This window comes from Ornithorhynchus anatinus, chromosome 11 (assembly GCF_004115215.2).
Source record: "Ornithorhynchus anatinus isolate Pmale09 chromosome 11, mOrnAna1.pri.v4, whole genome shotgun sequence".
NCBI lineage: Eukaryota > Metazoa > Chordata > Mammalia > Monotremata > Ornithorhynchidae > Ornithorhynchus > Ornithorhynchus anatinus.
This window is the reverse complement of record NC_041738.1, coordinates 57,367,036-57,394,702: the sequence shown is the minus strand read 5'-3', so window position 1 is coordinate 57,394,702 and position 27,667 is coordinate 57,367,036. Positions and strand designations below refer to the sequence as shown.

Here is a 27,667-nt window from a genome sequence, read left to right as displayed (position 1 = left end):
GCGACACCGCAGCGTCCTGGAGGACGGGGCCCCGGAGGCCTGAGTCCTCCCGGGAGGGCGAGGGCAGAGCTGAGCGGGCACCGGGACCCAGCGGGGACCAGGACCCTCCCTCCCTCCCTCCCTCCCTCCCTCCTCCGCCCTCCATCCTCCTCCCTCTTCCCTCCTTCCTGGTTCCTGTCGCCGCCACCGGAGCCGGGACCGGAGCCGGGCCCGGGAAGGCAGCAGGGTAAGGCGGATGCCCCTCGGAAGATGACCCTCGGAGGCAGAGCACAGGGGAGCGGTCCTGGGGGGCTCGGGCAGAAGGGACGGACCCCAGCTCACTGCCAGGGGGGCGCCGGCCGGGCTGCCCCCCGCCTGACCACCCCCGGCTCCCCCGACCCCTCGCCAACCGGGCTCGGTTCCCCCCCTGCCCCCGTAAGCACCCCCTCCCCCTCCTCCACCTGTCCGCCGTGTGAATTATTGATCCAGCCTCGGCGCCAGGAAAGCCGGTCCCCGTGCCAAGGACGTGAATGGGCACTGCCGCGGCGCCCCCTCCCCCCCACCACCCCGGGCCCGGCTCGGGTGGATCGGCTTTGCTCCCTCCCTCCCTCTTTCCCCCCATCCCCGGGAGGTGAAGCTGAGAGTTGAGACGATGTGTCTGTGTTTCTGCTGGGGGGCTGGTAGTGAAGGGTTTGGGGAGTTGTTGCTGGGGGCAGTGGGAGAGGGCACGGGGCAAGGACCTAGGGATTGAGAGAGGGAGAGCAGTCGACCTCCGACTCAGGCCCTAGTCCCCTCCCCTTCCCCTCTGAGAGTTGGAGCGTGGGCTTGCAGGCTCAGCCAAAGGAGGGCTGCGTGTCCGGGATGGCTTTCTCGGGCCAGAAATCTTGGCACAAGGCACTAGGTCCACAGAGAGGAGAAGGAGGGAATATGTACACAAAGTAGCTCCCTCCTGGCCTAGCCCCCGGGGGCCCAGAAGCTGACAACCTCCCCTAGGCTCCAAAGCTGGGGCCAGGGGCAGCTGGGGCTGGACCCAAGTCCTCAGGGTCAGGCGGTAGAACCTAGGTGGGGGCTGGAAGGGACCAGAGCTGTGCTGACCGGGCTTCCCTTCCCTTAGGGGCACCCAGGACCACTGAGCCAAGAGAAAAGGTGATCCCGGCTCCCATCCCTGTCAATGGACAGCCACGACCAGGACGTTGCCTGCCCCCGGAGGGCAGTGAGCCATGCCCTCCAGGCCAGCGTCCTGTCTTCTGGGCACAGCACTACCCAGCAGGTTAGGGTGCTCGGGGGGAAGGGGTGGGAGAGGATCACATGGAACTCCAGCTTAGGCCTGGGTCTCCCCCACCCCCCTAAGCCCCAGACCCACAATGGGAAGAGTTCCTAGAGGGTCATGCCTGGAAGAGCCTGGGGGGGGGGGGGGGGGGTGAGTCCACCGGCTCACTGCTCTTCGTTGCCCCATGTGCCAGAGTTCGGAGATGTGGGAAGTGGTGGAGGAGCCACGGACCAGGCTGGGCGCCGAGGGCATGGAGCCTGAGAGGCAGGAAGGGAACCTTCTCAAGAAGAGGAAGTGGCCACTGAAAGGCTGGCACAAGGTGAGAGGGAAGGGGAGGGGAAGGAGAAGGAGGGGGAGGGGGAGGAGAAGGAGGAGGAAGAGGAGAAGGAGGTGGGGAAACCCCCAGCCTCCCACTAAGGGCCTGGGTATGACCATACGGAGAGGAATTTACACTTCTTTCTCTTCCCCTCCATAACACCATGTCCCTCCGCCCTCGCCTGCTGCTCCCCAGAGATACTTCGTGCTCGAGGGGGGCATTCTACGCTACGCCACCACCAGACAGGATGTAAGTTGGGCTCTAGGGGGCTCGGGAAAGGGCCGGGGGGACATGGAGGGTTAAGCAAAGCAAGTTTGTTTTTTTTCTGGTCTTTGTTAAACACTTTCTATGTGGTGCATGTGGTTCTTAGGGCTGGGGTAGGTACAAGTTAATTAGGTCAGACACAGCCCCTCTCCTGCATGGGGTTTACAGTCTGAGTAGGAGGAGGAATAGGTATTTAATCCCCATTTTACAGCCGAGGAAACTGAGGCACAGAGAAGTGAAGTGACTTGGCTGAGGTCACATGGCAGACAGGTGGCAGAGCTGGGGTTAGTAACCAGATCTTTCCGATTCCCAGGCCTGTGTTTTCTCCACTAGGGCCACGCTGCCTCCCTCCCCACCCTAGGACTGTGGCCCTCCAGGCCAGCGCCTGTCTCACCGCGGGGCTCGGACGGAGCTGGGGCCGTGGATCTGAGCCTGGAGACGGGCTGAGTCAAGGACCAGTCCCAGGCACTTTGTCCACAGAGAGGGGGAAGAGGGGCAAGACTGGAGGAAGGGTTCTGACCCAGCCTCTCTGTCCCCTCCCCACCCAGATCGCCAAGGGGAAACTTCACGGCTCCATCGATGTCCGCCTCTCCGTCATGTCGATTAACAAGAAAGCCCAGCGCATTGACCTGGACACAGAGGACAACATCTATCACCTCAAGGTGACCATGGAGCGGCAGGGGAATGGTTCGCTAGGGGGAAAGGAGTGGGGAGCAAGGTTGATGGAGAGGGAGAGAGAAAGGGGGCAGAGGCTGAAGGGAAAGCGGACAGAAGGGGTATTGATTGATTCATTCAGGTGTTTTTATTGAGCACTTACTGTGTGCAGAACTCTGGGTGGAGAGAGAGAGAGAAAGGGGGGCAGAGGCTGAAGGGAAAGGGGACATAAAAGGTATTCATTTATTCATGCAATCAGTCACATTTATTGAGCACTTACCGTGTGTAGAGCACTGTACTAAGCACTTGGGAGAGTACACTATTACAATAAGCAGACACATTTCCTGCCCACAAGGAGTTTACAGTGTAGAGGGGAAGACAGAGAGGGAAGGAGCCAGGAGATTTATTGACTTTTGCCCTGAAATGAATACCTTCAGAAAGAGGAGGAGGGGGCATACAAGCATTCTTGGGGCAGTCCCTTACCCCCAGCCCCCAACACCTGGCTCCCCCCTCATGCCTGTTCTCTGTCCTCCAGATCAAATCCCAGGACCTGTTCCATAGCTGGGTATCCCGGCTCTGCGCTCACCGACTGGCTCAGCCTCCCAACCTGGTATCAGGCAGTACCAGCCACAGGGGCCCGTTCAGCCAGGTGAGCCCAGAGGGAAGGGAAGGGGAGTTGAGTTACCCTGAGTGCCTTGGTGCCAGTTTAAGCATCTCTCACCCCGCTTTGTCCTGACTCACTCCCTCTCACAGGGCCCGGGTACCCGTCTTCTGGCCCCTGCCCTGCCTAGCCCCCAAGGCTGCCAGGAGAAGGTGGCGTCATGGTTGAAGGACAGCGAGGGGTTGGACCGCTGTTCCCACGGTGAGCAAGCGAGGGCTGCGACTCCCCTTTCTGCCTGTTTGTTTCATTTGTTTTATGGCAGTTCTTAAGCCCTTGCTATGGGACAAGCACTGTTCTAAACGCTGGGGTAGGTACAAGTTCCTTGGATTAGACGCAGTCCCTAGGAGGGAGAATGGGTTTTGAATCCTCATTTCACAGTTGAGAAAACTGAGGCTCAGAGAATTGAAGTGACTTTCCCAAGGTCATTCAGCAGACAGATGGGAGAACTGGGATTAGAACCCAAGTCCTCTGACTCCCAGACCCGGCTCTTTCCACTAGGCCACGCTCCTTCCTTGTTCCTTCTGCCCACTCTCAGAGCCCAGGCCAGTGTGGCACCTACTCCCCATGGGTCCCAGCAACGTGGGGGTGGGCAGACCCTTCCCTGGACACCACCCTCACCCACTCATCCCACCCCCAGAGGGGTCGTCTTCATGGAGCTGAACAGGGCAGGGATGATGGTGCTGATGATGTGGTCCGTGGCCTGCAGGACCCCTGGGAGGGGTATGGGGATGGAGGAGCCGTTTGAGGAACGGAGAGAATGGGGGGATGTGGGACTGGAGAGGCTGAGAGAATGAGGGGGGCACAAGGAAGAGGGTGACCAAGATGGGGCTCCTCAGTTCCCTTTCTACCCCATCCAGAACTCTCTGAGTGCCAGGACAAACTCCAGGAGCTGTACAAGCTGCTCCAGAGCCTGGAGTCCCTGCACCGCACCCCCTCCGCCCCAGTCATCTCCAGCCACCAGGTAAACCAGGGATGAGAATTGGGGGATGGACAATTGGCCAGGCTGGGCCCCGGGGGTTTTAGGGAGAGGTCTTGGATCCATTTTCCCTTCCCTGGGGCAAGGGGGTCTGGATGGAGCCCCCCACCCCAGCCCTCGGAGTGCTGCTCCCCCAGAGTAGCTCAGTGGCCCCAGATGTGTGCAACACGGCCTGTCTCCCGTCTCTCCCCTCGCCACCCCCAGCAGGCCACAGGGACCACCGAGCGCCCCAAGAAGGGGAAGAGGACAAGTCGGATGTGGTGCACCCAGAGCTACACCAAGGACGACACCATTGGACGGGTGAGGGGCACAGGGGATGAGGGTACGGCGGTTGGGGAGGGTCCTGGTCAGGGCGTGCAGTGGGAGCAGCTGTCTCCCTGACTCTCCCCGCCGTCCCCCTCCCCACCAGGTGGGACGCCTCCACAGCTCTGTGCCCAACCTCTCCCGCTACCTGGAGCCTAACCAGCCCCCGGGAACCCGCCCTCTGCCCCCTGAGTATGTCCACCTGCAGCGCAGCTTCTGGGTCCTGGCCCAGAAGGGTAAGTGTGGGCTGGAGAGCAGGGAGACGGTTGCGGGGGGTGGGGGTTCGGGGTCGACACCCCGGTTCCAACCTGCTCCCCTCTTCTCCCCACAGTGCATGGCTCTCTGAACAGCGTGCTGACCGCCCTCAGTGCCGAGCGGGACCGACTCCGCGAGAGCCATGGCCGGGAGCTCCACAGGCCTGGGGTAAGGAGGGCAGGGTTGGGGGTGCTCACATGTTGGGGAGAAGCCACTGGTCCCAGCGGGGGGTGTGGGGCTGGGGACTGGGGTCTTTGCTGGACCCCCAGCAAAAGCCACAGGAAGTCAGTGAGGTAACACAGCCCACTGGTCCTGCACCGGGGGAAAGGCGGGGGGGAGGAGAAGGAGGCATGGTCCTTACCCTCGGGGGACTGCCAGTCTATTTATTATTTGTTATTATTTATTTTATTTATATTAATGTTTGCTTCGCCCTGTAGACTGTCATTGTGGGCAGTGAATATGTCTGTTAAACTGTTAAGTTGTACTCTCCAAAATGCTTAGTACAGTGCTCTACACACAGTAAGAGCTCAATAAATTTGATCGACTGACTAATGAAGGGGACAGGTTACACACACACACACACACACCCCACCCCCCACCCCCACCCCCTCCTCCCCACTCCTGGTGGAAAGTCTCTAAGAGTTTGCTCATCCAATATTCAGATGCTGCTAAAACGAGCCAGGGGCCTGTCAGAGAGGAAACAGGAATTAAGTTCATTGGCCTGGGCTGAGGGAAGACGGGTTGTCCTCAAACGTGAAATTCAGTACTCATTCATTTATTCATTCATTCGTATTTATTGAGTGCTTACTATGTGCAGAACACTGTACTAAGTGCTTGGGAGAGTACAATACAACAACAAGCAGACACTTTCCTGCCCACAATGAACTCACAGTCTAGAGGGGGAGACAGACATAAATAGATAAAGAAATAGATAAATTACAGATTATACTGATATATACATATGTGCTGTGGGGATGGGAGGGAGGATGAATGAAGGAACAAGTAAGAACGGCACAGAAGGGAGTGGGAGAAGAGGAGAAGAGGGCTTAGTCAGGGAAGGCTTCTTGGAGGAGATGTTTCTTCAATTAGCTTTTGAAGTGGGGGAGAGCAATTATCTGTCTGATATGAGGAGGGAGGGCTTTCCAGGCCAGAGGTAGGATGTGGGTGAGAGGTCGGCGGCGAGATAAACGAGATCGAGGTTCAGTGAGAAGGTTAGCATTAGAGGAACGAAGCGTGTGGGCTGGATTGTAGTAGGAGAGTAGCAAGGTGAGTTAGGAGGGGACAAGGTGATCAAGTGCTTTATTGCCAATGATGAGAAGTTGGGGGTTTTTTTATGTGGAGGGGTTTTTTTTATCTGGAGTTTCTTGAGGAGTGGGGAAACATGGGCTGAATATTTTTGAAGAAAATGATCTGAGCAGCAGAATGGAGTATGGACTGGAGTGAAGAGAGACAGGAGACAGGGAGGTCAGCAAGGAGGCTGATGCGATAATCAAGGTGGAGAAGTGTTTACATTAATGTGGTAGCAGTTTGGACGGAGAGGAAGAGGCAGATTTTGGTGATGTTGTGAACTGACAGGATTTAGTGATGGCTTGAATATGTGGGTGGAACGAGAGAGAGAAGTCAAGGATAATGCCAAGGTAACAGGCTTGTCAGGCAGGAAGCAGCATGGGAAGTGAGAAGCAGCGTGGCTTAGTGCAAAGAGCCCGAGCTTGGGAGTCAGAGGATGTGGGTTCTAATCCCGGCTCTGCCACTTGTCAGCCGTGTCACTTTGGGCAAGTCACTTAACTTCTCTGAGCCTCAGTGACCTCATCTGTAAAATGGGGATTAAGACTGTGGACCTCATGTGGGACAACCTGATAACCTTGTACCTATCCCAGCACTTAGAACAGTGCTTGGCACATATTGTTTAACAAATGCTATCATCATCATCATCATCAGGAAAGTGGTAGTATCGTCAACAGTGATGGGGACGTGAGCAGGAGGACAAGGTTTGGGTGGGAAGGTAAGAAGTTAAGAAGTAGGGACAGGTGCCAGGAGATGTGCTAGGGCTGGCAGAGAAAGACCTGGGGGGTCACGGGCAACCAGAAGCTGTATTTCTACCACCAAGTTCCTGGGCATTCAGGAACAGAAGTCTGAGTGACAGGTTAGGCAGTGATTCCCTCCTCCTTTGCTCCCTCCAACATACCTGAGATTCCCACCTTTGAAAGGATAAAGGAGAAGATGCACATAAACTGGGCCGCATCCAGAGCTGAGCCACAAAAATGATGAAAAAGATGGGAACCAGATGCCTGGAGGAAAGGGGAAAGGAATTGAATGTGTTGAGCCTGAAGAAGAAAAGGATAAAGGGGGATTGAATTGATGTCTTCAAGTTTCTGAATGATTTGTAATGAGGATCAATTGATCCATGGTATTTATTGAGCTCTCTTTGTGTGCAAAGGACTATACTAAGTGCTTGGGGAAGTTCAGCAGAAGCCAAAGACAAGATCCCTGCCCTCAGGGAGTTTGCAATCTAATGGGAGAAATGGGCAGAGAAAGTATTCATGAAAGGTGGGAGGAGGCTATAACTGGTAGTAACAAGAATGTCGGGAAAAAATAGCTGATTAAGTAATCAAACAGACAAGTGCTGCTGGGGTGATGTGATTTGGGGTGGTGAAGATGGATTGAGGAAGGCTCCCTAGAGGAGGCCAGATTTTTTTTTGTTTTAATGGTATTTATTAAATGCTTATTCTGTGCTGGTCACTGTACTAAGTGCTGGGGTAATTACAAGATTGGGTTGGATATAGTCCCTGCTCCTCGTAAGGCTCACAGTTTTGATCCCCAATTTACAGATGAGGTAACTGAGGCACTGAAGAGTGAAATGAATTGCCCGAGGTCACACAGCTGACTCATGGCAAAGCTGGGATTAGTGTCCAGGTACTCCTTCCACTAGGCCAAGCTACTTCTCATTTTTAGGAGGGCTTTGAAAATGGGAAGAATCCATCACTCAATTGATCGTATTTATGGAGTGTTTACTGTGTATAACATAACAATATAAGAGACACTCGTGTGTGTCTCTCCCACTAGACTGTCAGCTCCTTGAGGGCAAGGATTGTGATTTCTAACTCCTTTGTACAATGCTCCATACAAAGCAGGTGCTCAGTAAATACTATCAATTGATCAATTGATCTACTGATTGATCGATGCAGTAGAATAGTAGGAAAATGCCCAAAGTGGGAACTAGGATGAGAATTGCAAAGGTGGAGGGGAAGGGATGGAGATCTGAGAAAGAATGTGGAGGAAAAATTGGCAGGATGTAAGAGTCACAAACAAGAGCCAAAGATGGTATCAAAGTTGGCGGTGGTGGTGATGTTGGTGATGGTGATGAAAAAGTGGAAAATTTAATAATAATAATAATATTGGTATTAAGTGCTTACTATGTGCCAAGCACTGTTCTAAGCGCTGGGGTAGACACAGGGGAATCAGGTTGTCCCACTTGGGGCTCACAATCTTAATCCCCATTTTACAGATGAGGTAACTGAGGCACCGAGAAGTTAAGTGACTTGCCCAAAGTCACACAGCTGACAAGTGGCCGAGCGGGAATTCGAACCCATGACCTCTGACTCCAAAGCCCGTGCTCTTTCCACTGAGCCACAGTGCTTTAGATGGGGAGATGAGTTCAGTTCTAGTCATTTTGAATTTCAAACCTTGGAGGATATCTAGATCCATTTGTCTGCTGTGTGACCTTGGGCAAATTACCTTGTGTAATTGGGAGACAAGGCTGTGAATTCTAATCCGGGTTCCACCACTTGTCAGCTGTGTGACATTGGGCAAGTCACATAACTTCTCTGTGCCTCAGTTACCTCATCTGTAAAAAGAGGATTAAGACCATGAACCCCACGTGGGATGTGGACTGTGTCCAACTTGATTAACTTGTATCCCTCTAGACTGTAAACTTGTTATGGGCAGGGAATGTATCTGCTAATGCTGTAGTACTGTGTTCTCCTAAGCCCGTGTTCAGAAGCGCTCAATAAATAAATACCATTGATTGATCTACCCCAGCACTTTGTACAGTGCCTGGCACATAGTAAGCGCTTCACAAATACCATTTTTGTTAAAAAGGAATTGCAAAACTGTAGTGCAGGAGAGGAGTTGAGGCTGATGAGATAGATTGGGGAGTTCCCAAGAAGAGAGAGGGAGTGTAGAGTGAGAAGAATAGGGCACTCAGAACAGCGCTTCGAGGGCTAAAGCCGAACGACAGAACGAGGGAAGACACTGAGGATAAGCCAGAGAGGGAAGAGCAGCGCGTCAGTGAAACCAAAACCAGCCCATCACGAGCTTAGATCATTTTGTATCTAACCTAGCATTTAGCACAGTGCATGGCACATAGTAAGCACATTACTATTAGTACGGTTTTTATTATGACAGAGTAAAGTCATCAGAGTTGGCCGGGGGGGAATCACAGGAGACCTTAGAGAGTATGGTCTCGGTCGAGTAAAGGGACGAAAACCAATTTGCAAAGAGTGGAAAAGAGAATTAGTGGAGAGGAAGTGAAGGTTTCCAGGAATAGGGAGATGAGGCCATTGCTGGAGATACAGTGGGATCAAGAGAAGAGCCCGTTATTGGGTAGGGATTGTCTATTTGTTGCCAAACTGTACTTTCCAAGTGCTTAGTACAGTACTCTGCACACAGTAAGCACTCAATAAATATGATTGAATGAATAAATTTGACAAGGGGACAGATGTAAGTGGTTAGAGCAGTACTTGACACACAGTAAGTGCCTTACAAATTCCGTAAAAGAGTAGCATTTTAAGAAGAATGGTTGATATGATTGAATGAATGATCTTCTGGAGGTAGAGACCAGAAGGTCATTCATTCAATCATATCAATCATTGAGGAAGCTGAGTTAGTAGTTATAATGTGGATGATGAGCTCCCTGATAGCAAGTAAGCTCATCATCTAGATTTCAGCTAGACTGTAAACTTGGTGTGGGTAGGGAATGTGTCTGTTCATTGTTGTATTGTCCTCTCCCAAGCACTTAGTACAGTGCTCTGCACAGAGTAAGTGTGCAATAAATACGATTGAATGAATGAAAGTGTCAAATGAGAAGAGTAGGAATCCCAAAGTAGGGCCTTGTGTTAGCTTGTTATGGGCAGGGAACATGTCTGCTAATTCTCTTGTATTGTACTCTCACAAGTGCTTAGTACAGTGCTCTGCACATAGTGAGCACTCAAAAAATGCCATCGATTTGATTGACTGATAGATGTGAGAAGCAGCGTGGCCTTAGTGGAGAAAACACAGGCCTGGGAGTCAGAAGGATCTGGTTTCTAACCCCAGCTTTCCCACCTGTCTGCTGTGTGACCTCAGCCAAGTCACTTCACTTCTTTGTGCCTCAGTTCCCTCACCTGCAAAATGGGGATTCAATACCTGTTCTCCTTCCTTGGACTGTGAGTCCCACGGCGGACCTAATTATCTTGTCTCTACCCCAGAGCTTAGTATAGTGCCTGACACATAGTAAGCATTAACAAGTACCACAATTATTGTTATTAAAATGATTATTATTTGGGGCACCCAGTACAAGACTGATTGGTGAAAGAGGAGCCAGTGGATGAGCTGGAGACAAAAACCAGTAGAGAGATAGGAAACCCCGGTGAGCATCATGTCAATAAAAATAAGGTCTGAAAAAGTGTCAATGCAGGTGGGAGTGATCTACGGTGTCAAAACTGGCCAAGAGGTTAAGCAAGATTAGGAGAGGATAGAACCTCTTTGTGGACAGGGAATGTATCTATTTATTGTTATATTGTTCTCTGCCAAGCGCTTAGTACAGTTTTTTGCATACAGTAAGAGCTCAATAAATACAACCGAGTGAATGAATGACTTGGTTAGGAGGCAGTCGTTGGTGACCTTGGAGTGCAGGTGGTGAGAGCCAGGCTGAGGAGTTTCAAGAAGAGAGTTAGAGAGGATGTGAAGGCAGCAAACGGATGCATGTAGCCATTCAAGGAGTTTGGATGGGAATGGACAGATGGAGATAGGTGAGATCTGTAACAGCTATGGTATCCACAGAAGGCATTTTTAGTTTAGGGGAGAAAGGGACATGTTTGAAAGCAGGGGGCAAGGATCCTGAAGAGGGTGAGAGGTTGAAGAGTGTGGGTTTTGGAAGGGAGAGCTCTGAGAGCAAGTGTCTTGTATGAGGTGAGAGGGGAGGAGGTCAGAGACACAGGTAGAGAAGATGGATGTTAACAGTGAGATAGATAGCTTGAAGACAGGAAGGAGGGGAAATAGGAAGAGAATGTAAGTGGTGCTCATGTGCGGTGTTCGCGGTGTGGTAAGGAGGTGATGGGGGGTCACTGGGAAGATCACGGCTAATGATTTCTATTTTTCCATCCAAGTTAAGGGAGAGGTCATCAGGAATTAGGGAGAGAGGAGACGGTGGGGGCCTCAGAAGGGAGGCTGTGGATGGGGGAGTCAATGTGGATGGAATAGAACTTGAGGACCAGAAAGAGCTGAATTATAGCCGATCAGTTTTAAACAGCGGGCAGAAGTCAGCCTTCTGCCTTCATGGCAACACGAAGGCGGGGCAGAAGACATGGATGATGGCGTGATCTGGGTTGGCGGTGTGAGACATAGTAATGGGCCAAGTTGAGCAAGGGGAGTTGAGTTTGGTGGAGAGGGCATTATTGAAGGCTTGGGCTTTAGCAGCAAAGTACACAGAGAGTCCGTTCTCCGTGTCCACAAAGCAATATCAGATACCCCCATCCAAACTGTTTTCTCTATGAGATAGACCAGAAAGGAGGAATCAGATCGTTTTAGACTCAGTTGATCTAGATGTGAACAAATCTGTGGGATTGAATGGTATCCGCTCTAAAGTGCCAAAGGAAGTCTGAGAAGTTGGGAAACTCTTGGCCAAAGTGTGTAACCTATCATTACGAACAGCCACCAGTCTGAAGATGTGATACACTACATTTGGAAGTGATTGAGGGAATTCTGTGCAGGACATTTGGTGAGAGAAGGAAGAAATTAGTACAGTTAGAAGAATTGATCATGAAGTTTAACACTTAGTGGAGCTCAACTGGCTAGAGAAAAGACAACATGGTTTCTGATAGGGAAAATCTGCTGGAGTTCTTTAAAGGGATTAACAAACATGTAGATAGAGAAAAGCCAAGGTTCCTTATTAAAGGCTTTTCTAAACCTGAATAATCATGGGAGTGGAGGGAATTCATTCATTCATTCATTCATTCATTCATTCATATTTATTCAGTACTTATTGTATGCAGAGCACTGTACTAAGCGCTTGGGAAAGTACAATTCAGTGATAAAGACAAGACAATAACTGGTCACAACAAGCTCGCAGTCTATGTAGAGCTTTCTCTAGACTGTAATCTCACTGTGGGCAGGGAATGTGTCTGCTGACTGTTGGATTGTACCCTCCCAAGCGCTTAGTACAGTGCTCTCCATATTGTAAAGTGGGGTTAGAACCCATGACCCTATGACTCCAGGCCCAGGTTCTATCCACTATGCCCTGCTGCTTCTCTATAACATTGGTTGTTTGATTGATTGATGATGGGCTCAGAGCTATCGGCCGTGACGTGGGGAAAAAGTTCTAAGGTTTGCTGCTGATTGTTCTTAGGTGCCATAGGTCCTACATGTGGCAGTAGCTGAAAGGGCCAGCAGAATCCTGGCCATCCTCAGGAAAGGAAAAGAAAGGAAGATTCTGTCATTCAGTCAGTAAATCATATTTATTGAGCATTTACTGTGTGCAGAGCACTGTACTAAATAAGCGCTTGGGAAAGTACACTATAACAACATAAGAGGCATAGTTTCTGCCCACAATGAAATAATAATAATGTTAGTATTTGTTAAGCGCTTACTCTGTGCAGAGCACTGTTCTAAGCACTGGGGGAGATACAGGGTAATCAGGTTGTCCCACGTGAGGCTCACAGTTAATTCCCATTTTACAGATGAGTTAACTGAGGCACAGAGAGGTTAAGTGACTTGCCCAGTCACACAGCTGACAAATGGAAGAGCCGGGATTTGAACCCATGACCTCTGACTCCCAAGCCCAGGCTCTTTCCACTGAGCCACGCTGCTCACCAGGAATAACAGGGGCTGTTGTGGCTGCCGGATTTTAGAAGTGACAGAATACAGCTGTGGAAGGTTCAGTAAAGAGCTCTCCAGATAACTGAGGTGAAATAGAGGACAGGCCCTAAAGGATGAGGACTCTGTGGTCTGGACAGGTGTGGCTGAGAGCAGCAGGATTGGAGTTAACAGAATCATGAAGGGTCTGGGTAAAGTGAACATGGGATTATTAATCCCCAATTATTGACTCCCAATGGGGTGAGGGGCACCCATTGGGTCTGGAAGGGGGAGAGTTTAGGCGTGTTAGATGGTCCATGCTGGATGACTGGGGAGAGAATCTGGGATGGAGAGGGAAGAGTCAGGAGTTTTGGATGGTCTGGGCTGGGTCGCTGGAGGGAGAGTTCAAGATGGAATGGGGAGAGTCCGGGTTGGAGTGGGAAGAGACAAGGATGGAGAGGGGAGAGTCAAGAGGGTTGAATGGTCTGTGCTGGGTCACTGGAGGGAGAGTCAGGGATGGAGAGAGGAGAGTCAAGGGAGGAGAGTGTGGGTTTCCATCCCTAACCATGAGGGTGGGTGTCCAGGAGAGAAACCAGCACCCATTGTTTTGGATGGATTTGGCATCACCTGTCTGGAGGCAGAGGACTGGTCCAGGTGACCTCTTGGGTAACCCAGCCAGTTCGGGGAATCTAGAATTCTCTACAGATAACCACACTTCAAAAGCTTGTTCCCAGAGCAGCCTGAAATACAGGAATGCAGTGAAATATCCACTGTGGGCTGTGGGGCAGCACACCAAGAAGCAGGAGCTGGGAGTCAGAGGGATTCATCAGGAAAGTTTTCTGGGAGTTCAGGGGGTTAGTAGCAATTCAGAAGGACGTGAGATTGATTGATGAGACTTAGGGTGGGTCTTCTACGGGGAGGAATAGCATGGGTGAGATCAGGGAGATGGGAGAAAGAGTTGGCTTGATGTTAGTGGGGAAACCAGGTTGAGATGCAGAGAAGCAATGAGGAACAGGGAGATGAGGGCTCTCAGGATCTAGACTGTGAGCAAATTGTGGGCGGGAATGCTTTGCACACAGTAAACACTCAATAACTATGCCCGACAATGAATGAATGAATAAAAAGGGGGGCCCTGTCTACCCAGTACCCTGCTGACGTCTGCTTCCCCGACTTCCGTCTGCAGGCCTCTGATGTCCAACCCGGCCCAAGGCGCCTGCACTCCCTTTCCGCCTCCTCGGACACCACCGCCGACTCCTTCAGCTCCCTCAACCCAGAAGAGGTGAGGCGGAGAGGGCGAGTGGGAGATGGGGCGGCGGGGGGCCGTGTGTCCCTCTGGGCCCCTCCCGGGCCCGCTTTACGCCAAACCGCTCTGTGGCCCCCTCGGCAGGAGGCGTTCTCCATCCAGGGCCGCGAAACGGTCCCCCCGCTCCCTCACCACAGTGTCCTCTCACTCGCCGATTCTCACACCGAGTTTTTCGACGCCTGTGAGGTGTTTCTGTCCACCAGCTCCTCGGCGGATGAGGTAACGCAAGGAGGGAAGGAGAGAGGGGCCGCGATGGTGACGTGGTGTCCCCGGCCAGGCCCGCTGCCAGGGCTGGAGAGGAATATACCTGGACCCGGGGCTGGGCGGGGCGGGGCTTCATTCATTCAATAGTATTTATTGAGCGTTTACTATGTGCAGAGCACTGTACTAAGTGCTTGGAACGTACAATTTGGCAACAGATAGAGACAGTCCCCGCCCAATGACGGGCTCACAGTCTAAACTGGGGAGACAGACAACAAAGCAAAACAGAACAAAACAAAAACAAGATATCATCAGGATAAATAGAATCAAGGAGATATACACCTCATTAACAAATAAATAGGGTAATAAATATATACAAATGAGGAGAGTGCTGAGGGGAGGGGAAGGGGGAAGAGCAGAGGGTGGGAGAAAGGGGAGGGAGAGCAGAGGGAAAGGGGGTGCTCAGTCTGGGAAGGCCTCCTGGAGGAGGTGAGCTCTCATCTTGTAGTCCCACCCCTAACTGCTGCTCCACCAAGCTCCCTCCAGCCCCTCAGCCTCCCCCATTCAGCCCAGGGCCCAACCCACCACCCCACATCTGACTCTCTGGGCACTCCCGTGGTCCCTCTCCAGGGCTCCGACGAAGATGAGGCATCCTATACCAGCGAGGTCACCACCAGCCTTTCCGAGGGAGTACCAAGCAGCGGGGCATCCGAGCACTGCCATACAGGTACCAGCTGGGGAGACAGGGGTCGGGGTCTCTTTCTCTGTCCCAGCTACCGACATCCCAGAGGCAGCAAGGGATGGCCTCTGGGGCTTAAACAGGCCGGGGTCTTCTCTAAGAGTCAGTCACTTGTATTTATTGAGCACTTACTGTGCGCAGAGCACTATACTAAGCACTCAGAGAGTACAATACAACAGTATAACAGACGCATTTCCTGCCCTCAATGAGTTTACAATCTAGAGGGGCTGGGCTGACTGCATTTGATTTTCCTGTCTGCCGCTGGTTGGGAGAGGGGCAGAAGGAGAAGCAGTGTGGTCTAGTGGTTAGAGCACAGGCTTGGGAGTTGGAAGGACCTGGGTTCTAATCCCGGATCCACCCCTTGTCTCTGGATCATGTCACTTCCTCTGTAAAATGGGGATTAAGACTGTGAGGCCTATATAGGACAGGGACTGTGTCCCACCCGATTTTCTAATATCTATCCCAGCACTTAATACAGTGCCCGACATATAGTAAGCGCTTAACAAATACCACAATTATTATTATTAAGTGGGTTTGACTCCACAGATTCGCAGAGTCACCGGGCTCCCCTCCCACCGGTCCATCCCACAGGAGAGAGAGGGGCAGGGGTCGTCGTCGCCGGCGGGGCGGGGCTCGTTCCTCGCCGACGGTGTCTGCCGGGGGCCGGCGGACCCGGAGTGGACGTAAGCCTGTGGCACATCCTGCGCAACAACATCGGCAAGGACCTGTCGAAGGTGTCGATGCCCGTGCAGCTCAACGAACCCCTGAACACGCTACAGCGTCTCTGCGAGGAGCTGGAGTACAGCGCCCTGCTGGACCAGGCCAGCCGCTCACCCGACCCCTGCGAGCGCATGGTACAGCCAGACCACCGGACGGATGGCAGGTCACCCTCCCTCCCCTCAAAATCCCAAGATGCCCCTCTCCCGGCAGACCCACCCCCAGGCAGGGCTTCGCCACTAAGATGTGAATGCCAACACACGCCTGTGCACACATCTTTCAGGTCCCCGGCCTCCTGAGAGATGACGACAAGAGAATGTGGAGGGCGAAGGGGATGTGGGGCCTCCTGACCCCCAGCCCGCCTGACCCCCTCTCCCCACTGCCCAGGTGTGCATCGCAGCCTTTGCCGTCTCCGCCTATGCCTCCACCTACCACCGTGCCGGATGCAAACCCTTCAACCCGGTCCTGGGGGAGACCTACGAGTGCGAGCGCCCCGATCGCGGCTTCCGCTTCATCAGCGAGCAGGTACTGCGGGAAGACCCAGGCCGGTGGGGTCGGGGGTCACCCCTCTGGGTGGGAGGCTCCCCCGAACAACCTCTTCTCCTCCTCCCCCGCCCCGTGACCCCACACCCCAGGTCTCCCATCACCCGCCAGTCTCCGCCTGCCACGCCGAATCCGACAACTTCATCTTCTGGCAGGGTGAGGGGGAGAGCTGCGTGGAGCAGGGGGTGGGGGCGGAGGGCGGGGGTTCTCTCAGCTCCCTAAAGCTACTTCCTCTTCGCCCCTTCCCACCCCATCAGATATGAAGTGGAAGAACAAATTTTGGGGTAAATCGCTGGAGGTCGTGCCCGTCGGCACCGTCCATGTCCGGCTGCCACGGTGAATATCCCCAGCCCCGTTCCCGGGGTCACATATCACCAACCTTCATCTCTCTTAGCTGATGGGTAGGGGGCCAGAGGCGGGAAAAGGGGTGGCGTCAGGCTTTTCGAGAGCAGGGATCGTGTCCGTTATTTCTGCTGCCATCCTCGTTCCTGGTGGTTGAGAGGCCCCAGCTCAGGTTGGCCTGGGCACCAAGGGTTGGCGGTTGCAGGCTGGGTGGCGCTGGGAGTCCCCGGCTCAGACCGGTCTGGGCACCAAGGATCGGTGGATCTGAGGGGCTGGGTGTCCCCGAGTCCCCAGGTTTGGTGACCATTTTGAATGGAACAAGGTGACATCTTGTATCCACAACATCCTGAGCGGGCAGCGCTGGGTGGAGCACTACGGGGAGGTGTTGATCCGGAACACCCAGGACAGCTCCTGCCACTGCAAAATCACCTTCTGCAAGGTGGGTACCTCCAGCTCCTGCCCCTGCCCCACCTCAGCTCTTAGGCTCCACCCCCAGTGTGGGAACACCGAGAGGACTGAGCTCCCCAACCCCGCTTTCCGGCTGTCCCCCCCCTTTCTGCTCTGGATTACCCTTCCCTCCGCCACCCAGAGAGACCGGGTTGGGGGAGAGATTGTGGAGGGAGAATCCTGGGTTTTCCATCCCACCGGTCCATCTGATTCCTAGAAGAGTTCCTTTGGAGTCAGAAAGAAGCCATATGCAAATGGAATGCAAGTCTCCATCGCCCCCTAATGAGTTTCCTATTCTGACCTCTTGAGGGCTGCTCTGCCCTCTCTAGGCCGCCCTCCCCGCAGACTTCCACCCGCTCCGCTCCAGCTCTCATCTCCCCTACCTTTGCCAGCCCTCTCTGCCCTTCCCCTCCCCCGCAATCCTCACAATCCCCCCGCCACCCACCCTCCCACCGTCCCATCCCCCCGCCCAGGCCAAGTACTGGAGTTCAAGCGTGAACGAGGTGCAAGGCGCCGTGTACAGCTGCAGCGGGCGAGTTCTACACCGGCTCTTTGGCAAGTGGCACGAGGGGCTGTACCGGGGCTCGCCCCCTCACGGCCAATGCATCTGGAAACCCAGTAAGAACTGGCTCGGCCACAGGGCTGGGGGGGGCGGCGGGGCTTGGAGACGCCAGAGTGAGGGTTTCCCAATTTTCTTCCCCCGACCGAGAGCTGCCCCAGGGTAGACTGGGTTGGGAGCCTGCACTTGGGAGGGGGCCGGAACCCTGGGGAAAGGTGGGGGGGGTGCCAGGGGAGGGGGGTGACCTGGTGTGGTCACCAACACCCGGTAGCCGCAGCCCCGAGCCCCCTCGAGCCGCCCCCTCAGCCCGCGTCGTCCTCGCAGACACCATGCCCCCAAACCACGAACGCAACTACGGCTTCACCCAGTTTGCCCTGGAGCTGAACGAGCTGACCACGGAGCTGAAGCGGGCGCTGCCCTCCACGGACACCCGGCTACGGCCCGACCAGCGGTCAGCGCCAGCTCGGGCTGGGAGCGGTTGGGTGTGGGGGAGGGGTGGAGCCTGTGGGCCCATGGGGGTCTGAGCCAGGGGACCCACAGGTACCTGGAGGAGGGGAACGTGCAAGCAGCCGAATCTCAGAAGCGACGCATCGAGCAGCTGCAGCGAGACCGGCGCAGGGTGATGGAAGAGAACAATCTTTCTCACCAGGCCCGCTTCTTCAGGTGCCCGACCTGTGCCCCTGGGCCCTTCTCCTCAGAAGCTTGCTGCCCTCACCAACTGTCCCAGCTCCATCCCATCTGCGCCCACCCTCACCCTCCAGGTTCTTGGGCCCAGTTTGGTCAATGCTGGTGGGAGATAACACCCAGAACTGGGGTTCAGGGGCTTCCTGGCCTGGCCACTGACCGGTCCCCGGGGGTCTCCCCCTGCAGACGGCAGACGGACAGCAGCGGCAAGGAATGGTGGGTCAGCAACAACACCTACTGGCGGCTGCGGGCTGAGCCGGGCTACGGGAACATGGATGGGGCTGTGCTGTGGTAGCCATCCTGTGCGCTGAGCAGCTGGAGACGCTGGGGGACCCAGGCCCCCGGCTACTCTTGAGGCAGTTGGGCGGACCCCTCCAAGGGTAGGTCCTGGGGATGACTGCCCACAGCCCATCTGTTGCCCCTCTCACCTACCGTGACACACACACACCCCACTGTTCCTGGGGGGAAAGAAGGGAACAAACCTGGGGCAGTCCCTGCCTCCACCCCAGCAGTTCAGGCTGCAAAGGGATTCCAGGTTCCTCAAAAGTCAACTGAACCCTCTTCTCTTCTGTGCCCAAGAATAGACATAGGGTCAGGCCTCCTGCTACTTTTCCTGGAGAGAGTAGCAGAGCCCACTGCCCTCACGTGTGTGTATGTGTGTGTACGCACACATATGTAGCTAGGGGAGTTGCTTGCAGGCAGGCACAGACCTCTCAACTGTTTCCCCCTTACACTGAAAATTTGTTTTCTCTCTGGAATGTCAACCCAGACCAATCCTGATGCCAATAAAGACTCTTTCAGGCTCCACTGTCTTGCTGTCACTCACCTAGGCACCAGGAACCTTGGCAGAGAACCACCTTGCGAAAGCTGCTTCAAGATGGGGAGTGGATCGGAATGTAGAGTTCTAAAAGGTGTGTGTCTGGTGTCGGGTTGTGCGGGGAGAAAAAGGAATAGACCCTGTTATTCTCCTACTGTCCCAGACTTGCTCCCAACAGAGGACTCAAGGTGGTGGCCTTAAGGCTTAATGAGTGGAGGACCTCTTTCCCCACCTTCACAGGGCTTAGTTCAGGGCACAGACCCCAGCCCTCCACCCCTAGACAGTGCTAAAGTGGAAAGATCTGGGGTCCCAGGCTTCAGGGAACCTGGCGTCTAATCCCTTCTCTGCCATGGCCCTGCTGCATAATTTTGGCCAACTCAACTTCTCTAGATCTCAGTTTCCGCCTCTGTAAAATGGGGATTAAATATTTGTCTCCCCTCTTCCGTAGACTGCGTGGCCCGGGTGGGACAGGGCTTGTCTCTGTCTCCCTGGCAAATACTTAAATGCTGGTCTTAGTAGGACCATGACTGAGCAGGAAATGATTGGGTAGAGGGAGGGGCTGGGATAGCAGCAGGGGACTGCTTCCCCCTCCCCACCCCTGACAGCAGAGGGATGGAGATTTTATCCTTTATTTAAAGAAAGTGGAGGAATCGGAGGACACCGGGCCCCAATCTAATAAATATCTTTTCCTCTTAATTAAGAACAGAGACCCAGCCCCCTGCTAGCGTCCCAGCCCCAAGGCCCAGTGCTGGGGCCTGCTAGCTCCTGGGGCAGGGAGCTCGGGTGGGAGGGGGTCATAAACTACAGCCCTCCCCCCTTAAAAACCCTTCAAAGAAGGAGGAGGGAATTGAGAGTCACTCCAGGACGAGGCCGGGCCAGGGCAGAGCCAGGCCTCAGGCCCTCGTCCGCCTGCTGTCCAGGACCAGCGCCTTCCTTCCCCACTCCACCCGGTCAGTCAGTTGCCGTAGTAACCAAAGTAGCCGGGGTCCGCCTCTTTGTCGAAGGCATCGGCGGGGCGGCCGGAGGGCGGGGAACCGTCAGTGCTGGAGTCGTAGGGGGAGAGACGCCGCCGCTTGCCATCCTGCTCGTACAGGCCCGAGTCAGCCGAGTCGGAGGCCACGGAGGCGATTTCAGTCCAGACAGGGGGCGAGCCCTCCCCCTCCACCCCCTTCTCCTCCGCCCCCGGGGCCGGCGGGCCCGCCCGCATGGGCCGAAACCAGGGCGTGGGCGGCGTGGGCGTCGGGGGGTACTGGAGGCTGGCCCAACCTCCCCCGGCGCCCAGCGGGTCCTGGTAGAAAGGCAGGGAGGGCGGCGTCGAGGTGGGCAGGAACGGCTTCATGCTGTAGGGCAGCAGCTTCGGGCTGGGGAAGTCGGCTTCGTAGGTGGAGAAGTCCATGGGGCCGGCGGGCGCCGGCGGGGGGAAGAACCAGCGGTGGGGGGGCCCTTCCTTGGGCTGCCCGCTCACCGGCCGCAGGGGGGGATCGGTGAAGTAGCGGCTGGAGGGGGGCACCGAGAACTGTTCGGGAAAGAAGGGCTGGAAGCGGCTCCCGGGCATCAGCTGGCAGCCAGAGACGTCAGGCGGGGAGGGGGCGTCGGCCTCGGCGGGAGCACTGAACATCCTGTCCGGAGTGACAGCACGTGAGGACCACCGCCCCCGCCCCTCACGGCCCCCCAACCCCCGACCCAGGGCCAGGAAAGAGACTCACACATCATAGTTCTCCCGGAAACCTTTGGCGAAGGGATTGTTGTCGATTTTGAGCTGCGTGATCTAAAGAAACGGAGAAGGCGGTTGGTGAGGGTATACCCCTACCCTCGTCCCCACCTCCTCCCACCAGGCCCTCACCAGCCCAGGCACCTCAGCATTCTGGTAGGCGGTCACGGCGATGAACTGGGTCTCGATGAAGGAAAAGGTGTGTGAGGTGGGCGAGGGGCAGGGGGTCTCCGCCTCTCCGTCCTTCATTTCCGTCACGTGCAGCCGAGGCTGGTACTTGTGCAGCGACTGAAGCACGATCATCTGTGTCCGAGGGTGGCGGGGACAAGAGGGTGAGAATTAGAGATAGGCCAGAAACCCCGGCTCATCACATCCAGGTCTCAGCTTGCAGATAGGGGACCGACAGGGTGACCTCAAAGCTCCGAAGTTCATCATCATTTCCCTCCCCGAGAAAACGTCCCGAGAGTCTAATCTCATCCCCTCCTGCTGCGGGATAAGGTTTCCCCCCTACCGCCGTGGAGGGAGCGGGACTCCAACTCTCACACTGATGGCCACCAGCCCTCCAACCTCTTATGGGCCTCCCCCTCTCTGTGCTTGGAGATCTAGGCCCCCGGGCCCAGGGCCGAACCTGGGACATGTTGCTCGAGGCCCCTTTGTTGTTCGTCAGCTTCAGCTTCCCGAAGGACAGCTCTTGGCGCATCCAGTGGGCCCCCGTGTTGGGGGAGTCGGGGTGGACATAGAGGCGATTCCCTGGGTGGACAAGAGAGGGGTTGGGGTCGGATGCCAACCGGGGCCCGGGCTGCCACCAGGTGGCGTGTGCTTTCCGCGGCCCCGCCTGCCCGCCGTGCCCACCGCCCTCGCCCCGCTCCCTCTGTACCTGGCGTGTTGCCCTCCACCTTGCCACACTGCACCCACTTCCCGTTCTGGTAGCGCCAGTGGTGCTGGTCCACGAGGACGATGTCCACGCAGACGCTGTAGATGGCCGCGGGGTCCAGGCCGGTCATATTGAAGCTCAGGAAGGGGAACATCCGGCTGGACGTGGAGGGACAAAAGGACAGGTTCACCTTCCACCCCGTCCTCTCCGTGTGACCCCTCGCTCCCCATGACCCCAGAATGCAAACTCAGGTGGCTCCTGGCCTACCCGTCTCACACACCACCTCACTGGTCTAAGTAGGGGCTACCAGTTTGCCTTTCCCCTCACCCTCCCTCGGCTGCTGTCCATCCCCAAGTGGAACCAGTGGGGGGAGGGTCTGGCTACGATTTACCCCTTCCCCCCCACCACCTCTTCTCCCTCCCTCCGGGACCTAGGTGCTCTTTAAGCGGCCCCTGCAAAACAGAAACTGAAGCATATCAGCAAAGCAGGAAGTTTTCTTCCGGCCACCATCTGTGGGCGGCGCCAGGCACGGACGCCCCCACCCCACCCCGGCCCCCAGGGTTGTCAGCCCCCATCTGGGACCCCCCTCCCCAACCGGGAAAGCAATGCGGGAAGGGGTGGGGGGGAGATTCACCAGGAAACAAGGGGAAAGGATGATTCTACCTGGGCCCGGGCGGGTGTGAGCCTGAGGCCCTCACCCCTTTCTTGCTCAGAGGATGTGCTGGCTCCGGTAGGGTTTGCCACCTCTCCCGGAGCAGAGTCCACCAGCGGCCCGGCCTGTACATGTGCCCAAACTGGAGCTTGGAGACTGTCTCTTTTAGCCCGTAAGCTCAGTGTGGCCAGGGAACACGACCACCAACTGTTATATCGTATTCTCTCAAGTGCTTATACTAGTGCTCTGCACCCAATAAGAGCTTGATAGAATTAATTGATTGATTGATCGATTGATCGATCTGTGGGACTGAAGACCTGCCCCACGCCTGAAGTCATCAACAGGGAGAGGAGCAATTCCTCAGGCTCCCTTCAAGGGAGTTTAGATGGAGCCCACCTCCCCTATCCAGGCACTCGGGGAAGTGCCCTGTCCCATGCCATCTCCTGTCCCCAGAGAGGAGGCACGGTCACCACACCCTGTCCTGAGTTTTGCCACAACCTCGCACTGTCCCACCCAACTCCCTCTCAGCTCCGTTCCCTAGAGACCCATCTCCCCTTCATGGCTCACAGACCATAAACCCCTCTTCTACCCTAGAAACGAACATCCAGCTTCTCCCGCCCACCAAGTGTCCGCAGGTGCTTCGGAATGCTGGAGTCCCACTCTGGCCAGCTTTATCAACTGTATTTGTATCAGTTGTAACAGTGGTATTCATTAAGTGCTTACTATGCGCCAGGCACTCTGCTAAGCACTGGGATAGAGACAAACAAAGAGGATTGGACCCAATCCCTGTTCCACATGGGGCTCACGGTCTTAATCCCCATTTTACAGATGAGGGAACTGAGGCACCAAAGTGAAGTCCAAGGTCAAGTGAGCATAGACAGGTGAAGACTTACTTTGTGTGCAGAGCACTATACTAGGTGCTTGAGAGAATACAGTATCACCGAATTGGTAGAGAAATTCTCTGCTCACAGCGAGTTTAATCTAGGCTCATTCCACCTCCCTAGGACACCAATGGTCTCGTCCATCACAGAATCCGTGTGTGTGCGCACGCACGCGTGTGTAAACCCATGAGAGATTCTATCTTTTCAATGCTGGATGACCTTAGAAATGGCTTTGACCTCTCTGGGCCCCATTTCCCCTTCTGTTTCCCCCCTTCCCCACCCCCATCTTCACAGCTACATCAGAAGGATGCGAGGAAGAATGAGTGCCAGCACCTTATGGGGTGAGAGGGAGGAACAAAATTGAAGGGGCTTTTTGGGGATGAGGAAGAACTTTGGTGCCAGTGAGGGGAAACGGGGCAAGAGAAACGTCAGAAAGTCACAAGCCACAGAGCTGTTGCCATCTGGCCCCTCTCACTCGCCTCTTGGGCCCGGGCTCTGGGACGCCCGGTTTGGCTTCTCCGCTCCCAGCCCCACCCAAGGCCTGGGTCAGCAGGCGGGGACGATCCCCAGAGACGGCGGGCTGAGGTGTGGGGACGCCCACAGCTTCAACCCATCTCCTGCTTCTTCCCTCGGGCCTGGGCTCAGATGGGTCCCCTTCCCACCTCCCCAACCCCCACCAAGCAGCGCCCCACAGCCTGGCTGAGCCAAAAAGTCAGGCCGGGCCTAACAGAAAGCAGGCTGCGAGCAGCAAACCCTTACCCCCCACATCTCCCCCCCCCCCGACTCCTCAGGCGGTGTGGAGGAGTGGGTGGGCACTGGGCTAGGCTGTAAGCTCGTTGTGGGCAGGGAATGCGTCTGTTATATTCTTCTAGTGTACTCTCCCAACCGCTTAGTACATAAGTACTCTGCACACGGTAAGCGCTCAATAAATACGATCGACTGACTGGTCCCCAGACCTGCAGATCTAGCCCAGGAGGATCGGAAAGGGGCGGCCTCATCTCCCCCTCCTCCGTAGGAGGCCAACTGTTGCCACGATGGTTGTGTTTCACAAACACACACATACACACACAAACACACCAACCACACAGGCTCCCGTGCACACCTGCACACACGTACACACGACCCACTCGTACGCCAGATACCCACGTCAGCCTGGCTCTGGTTTTCCCTAGCCCCTCGCCCTGCCACAACCCCGGCCAAGCACCCCTCCCCCCACCCCAGGGACACCCCGGGCTGTCCTGGGGAGGGGGGAAGCATGCGTGGGCTAGGAGCATGCGTGGGCTGGAGAGGTGGGCGGAGTGCAAGGGCCCAGGCTCTGTGAGTCACCGCAAGGTGGAAGGATATGGGCTTGGTGGGGGCGTGAGGTGGCGGGACAAAGGAGCTCGGGGGGCCGGGGAGGGGGGGAGAAACGTGGGTGCTGGCCACTGCAAGGTTAAAGGTCACACAGAAAGGCCTGGCAGATGGACAGAGATGCTCAGTCTGCTGAGGCAGGAGGATAATGGGAGGAGAGGTGGTAAGAGGGTGTGGTGGGGAGGATTAGGGGTCCCCTTGCATCAGGCACCCGGTGGGGCCGTACTCGGGACCACCCTGGTCTTCTGTAGGGGAGCAGGAAGTGGGGCGCGGGCCTTGACCTGGCACCAGGAGGGCAGTTAGTCCCTAGACCCGCTGTGCCCTCCGACTCAGAGCGGTGCCCAGAGCCCCCGGGGACCTTCCCTCACCCCCGCCCCACATCGTACAGCTGTGTGACTTTGAGCAAGTCACTTCACTTCCCAGTGCCTCGGTCCCCTCATCTGTAAAATGGGGATGATGACTGTGAGCCCCACGCAGGACGCCCTATTACCTCGTATCCACCTCAAAACAGTGCTTGGCACATAGTAAGCGCTTAACAACCACCACCATTATCATTATTATTATCGTACGGCTTTTGGGACTCCAGGCCTCCTCCCCGCGCTCGTGTGGTGCTCTCCCCAGCTCTCGGTAGAGTGCTCCGCACCCGCTAAGCGCTCAACAGATATCACCGATTGATTGGCGACGCTGAGGAGTTGGGAAGGTGGGGAGGAGCTGGTCAGACCCTCTCCGACCCCACCCCCTCCCCCCGGCGTCGCGGCCGGCGAGGTGCTAACGGCTGCTGCTGCGCTACACTCGCTCCCCGCCCCGGGAAGGCCTCGACCGGGCGGAAAGCGCCGCAGGGCCGGGCCCAGCCCCCTCTCGGCCCCACCGGGGGGCAGGGGGCACCTCGGTCGCCCCGTCAAAAGGGAAAAAGGGGAGACGGAGGAACGCGCGACTCCGACTTTCTCGCCCGCCCTTCGAGGGACGGCGGGCGGGGAGGCTCGGACGCCTGGGCTTCTGCCGCCCTTCCCCCTCCGGCACTCAGCTGCCTCTTGGCATCCCCGGGCATCCCCCCCTTCACACCCCCACCCCACACCTGCGGACACACGATCTCCAAAGCGCCGGAAAAGCCCCTCCCCCCGTGCCCCCCGAGCTGGCCCGGCCTCAGCCCGCTTGGCATGAGCTCCCACCTCACTTGGTGCCAGGAGGCGGGGAACGCCGTCCCCCTTCCCCCCCTGCAGCCCCCGGCCCAAGGCACGTGCAGGGAAGCTATTCCTCCCGCGTCCCCCCGGAGACCCTTCTCTGGGCTCGGGGTGGGGGTCGCCCACCTCTCCCGTGTCCCGTCCTCGGCCGGGGTCTTCTCCCCTTCCTCCCGGGAATACCACACCGGAAAAAAGAACTCTAAGCGCGCTCTCCGTCTCCCCAGGGGGGAACTGGTCCAAGTTCGAGGGGGGCGTCTAACCCCATCATCCGGCCGGGAGGGAGGGGGCCCCCCCGGAGTCGTCCCCCTACACACACACACACGCCCGTTGGCGTGCCTGAAGAAGAGATCTCTAAGCGCGCTGTCTGCCTCTCCGGGGGGGGAATTGGTCCAGTTCAAGGAGGTCTCACCCCGCGAACCGGCCGGGAGGGGTTGGGAGGGGTCCTCCAAGAGTCGTCCCCCTACACACACCACCCACTAACGGAGACCCCCGTGGGCAACCGGCCGCCCCTTCCCCGCCCCACTTACCGGCCCTGCTTGGTGATGATCATCTCGGTCTGGTGTTTGGAGAACTTGGCCCAGAGCGGGTAGTTGGTGAGGGTGGCCTGCAGCCGCCCCGACACCTCCAGGCCGGGGCCGGGCCCCGACCCCGACCCCGACCCCGGCCCCGGGCCCGCCCCCAGCCCGGGCAGCCCGTAGAGCGGCGGGGCCCGCGGGTAGAAGGAGCCGGGGAAGCCCTCTCCGCCCGAGGTCTGCGGGCCGGGGAAGGCGTCGACGGGGAAGCCGGGCCCGCCGGGCGGGGGAGGGGGCTGGGGATGGGGATGGGGCTGGGGATGGGGATGGGGAGGAGGGGGCTGGGGGCGGCCCGACAACGGGTAGAGGTTCGGGGGTCTGCCCGTCGAGCCGGGGCCCGGGCTGCCCGCCGACGCCCCCGGGAAGGGCAGCGCAAGGACCGGCCCGCCGCCCCCTCCTCCTGGGCCCGGGCCCGGGCCTCCTCCTCCTCCTCCTCCTCCTCCTCCTGCCGCCCCGCCGCCCGGGGTCGGGGGCTCCGGGTAGAAGAAGCGCCTGTGCGGCTGGGCCGGGTCCTGGGCCATGACCTCGGGGTGGGCGGCGGGGGGCACCGCTCCGGCCTCGGGCTCCAGCGCTCCCATCCGCCGAGCCGGGCGCTCCGGGCCGGGGGTCGCGCCCTCCTGCGACCCCCGAGCCGCTCCCCGGGGCCGGGGGCGGCCGGTCCTGCGAGGCCGAGAGATGCCCCCCGGGCTCCGGGGTCCCGTGGGCGGCGGGCTCCGGGGGGTGGAGGGAGGGGAAGGGGAAGGGGCGGGAGAAGGGGTGAGGGGTGGGTGGGCCAGCCGGGGGGCAGGGGGCTGGGAGCCGGCTCGCCGTCCAACCTGCCCCTCGTCGGCGCGGTGAGGCCTCGGCGTGCGCTCTGCCGAATCTTATCAGCCCTCCGCCCCTCCCCTTATCAGCTCTTCGCCCCTCCCCTAGTCGGGCCCCTCCCCCAGCCTCTCCCCCGGCCCCTCCCCTGCCTCCCGGCTGGGCACCGGGGCAAACACACACTCTTAGGGCCAAGCCCATTAGGGCAGCGACCCGGGGCAGGGTGGAGAAGAAGAAGAAGAAGAAGAAGAAACAGACCTAATAATAATAATAATGTTGGTATTTCTTAAGCGCTTACTATGTGCCGAGCACTGTTCTAAGCGCTGGGGGACATACAGGGTCATCAGGTTGTCCCACGTGAGGCTCACAGTCTTCATCCCCATTTTACAGATGAGGCAACTGAGGCACCGAGAAGTGAAGTGACTTGCCCAAAGTCACACAGCTGACAAGCGGCGGAGCCGGGATTAGAACCCATGATCTTTCCACTGAGCCACGCTGCTTCTCTAATGTACCCCTTAATAATGATGATGAAGGTATGCTTTAAGCGCTTACTAGGCGCCAAGCAC

General features: G+C 56.7%; 2 protein-coding genes across 3 annotated transcripts; one reads left to right on the top strand and one right to left on the bottom strand.

Moving 5' to 3' along the window:
• The first annotated feature begins 186 nt into the window (after positions 1-186).
• On the top strand, positions 187-19,070 carry OSBPL7 (oxysterol binding protein like 7). Of its 2 annotated transcripts, none has more exons than XM_029076028.2 (23): positions 187-226; positions 1,094-1,249; positions 1,443-1,568; positions 1,761-1,814; positions 2,378-2,491; positions 3,019-3,132; positions 3,237-3,345; positions 4,002-4,105; positions 4,325-4,420; positions 4,530-4,659; positions 4,755-4,846; positions 13,911-14,006; positions 14,115-14,249; positions 14,862-14,958; positions 15,517-15,824; positions 16,075-16,212; positions 16,323-16,386; positions 16,488-16,566; positions 16,867-17,011; positions 17,493-17,637; positions 17,947-18,029; positions 18,119-18,241; positions 18,449-19,070. In XM_029076028.2, the coding sequence occupies exons 2-23, from the start codon at positions 1,151-1,153 to the stop codon at positions 18,515-18,517; spliced, it is 2,520 nt and encodes an 839-aa protein (XP_028931861.1). In that variant the 5' UTR covers positions 187-226; positions 1,094-1,150; the 3' UTR covers positions 18,518-19,070. The 2 variants fall into 2 exon arrangements, with proteins under 2 accessions (XP_028931861.1, XP_028931858.1); XM_029076025.2 differs by having other exon boundaries at positions 17,903-18,029.
• Positions 19,071-19,538: 468 nt separating this feature from the next.
• On the bottom strand, positions 19,539-26,403 carry TBX21 (T-box transcription factor 21). Its single transcript, XM_029076030.2, has 6 exons — positions 26,256-26,403; positions 21,668-21,822; positions 21,419-21,540; positions 20,935-21,093; positions 20,786-20,847; positions 19,539-20,698 (listed from the first exon to the last, which is right to left on the bottom strand). Exons 1-6 carry the CDS (start codon positions 26,276-26,278, stop codon positions 20,035-20,037), a joined length of 1,185 nt encoding a protein of 394 aa, XP_028931863.1. The 5' UTR covers positions 26,279-26,403; the 3' UTR covers positions 19,539-20,034.
• Positions 26,404-27,667: the final 1,264 nt, after the last annotated feature.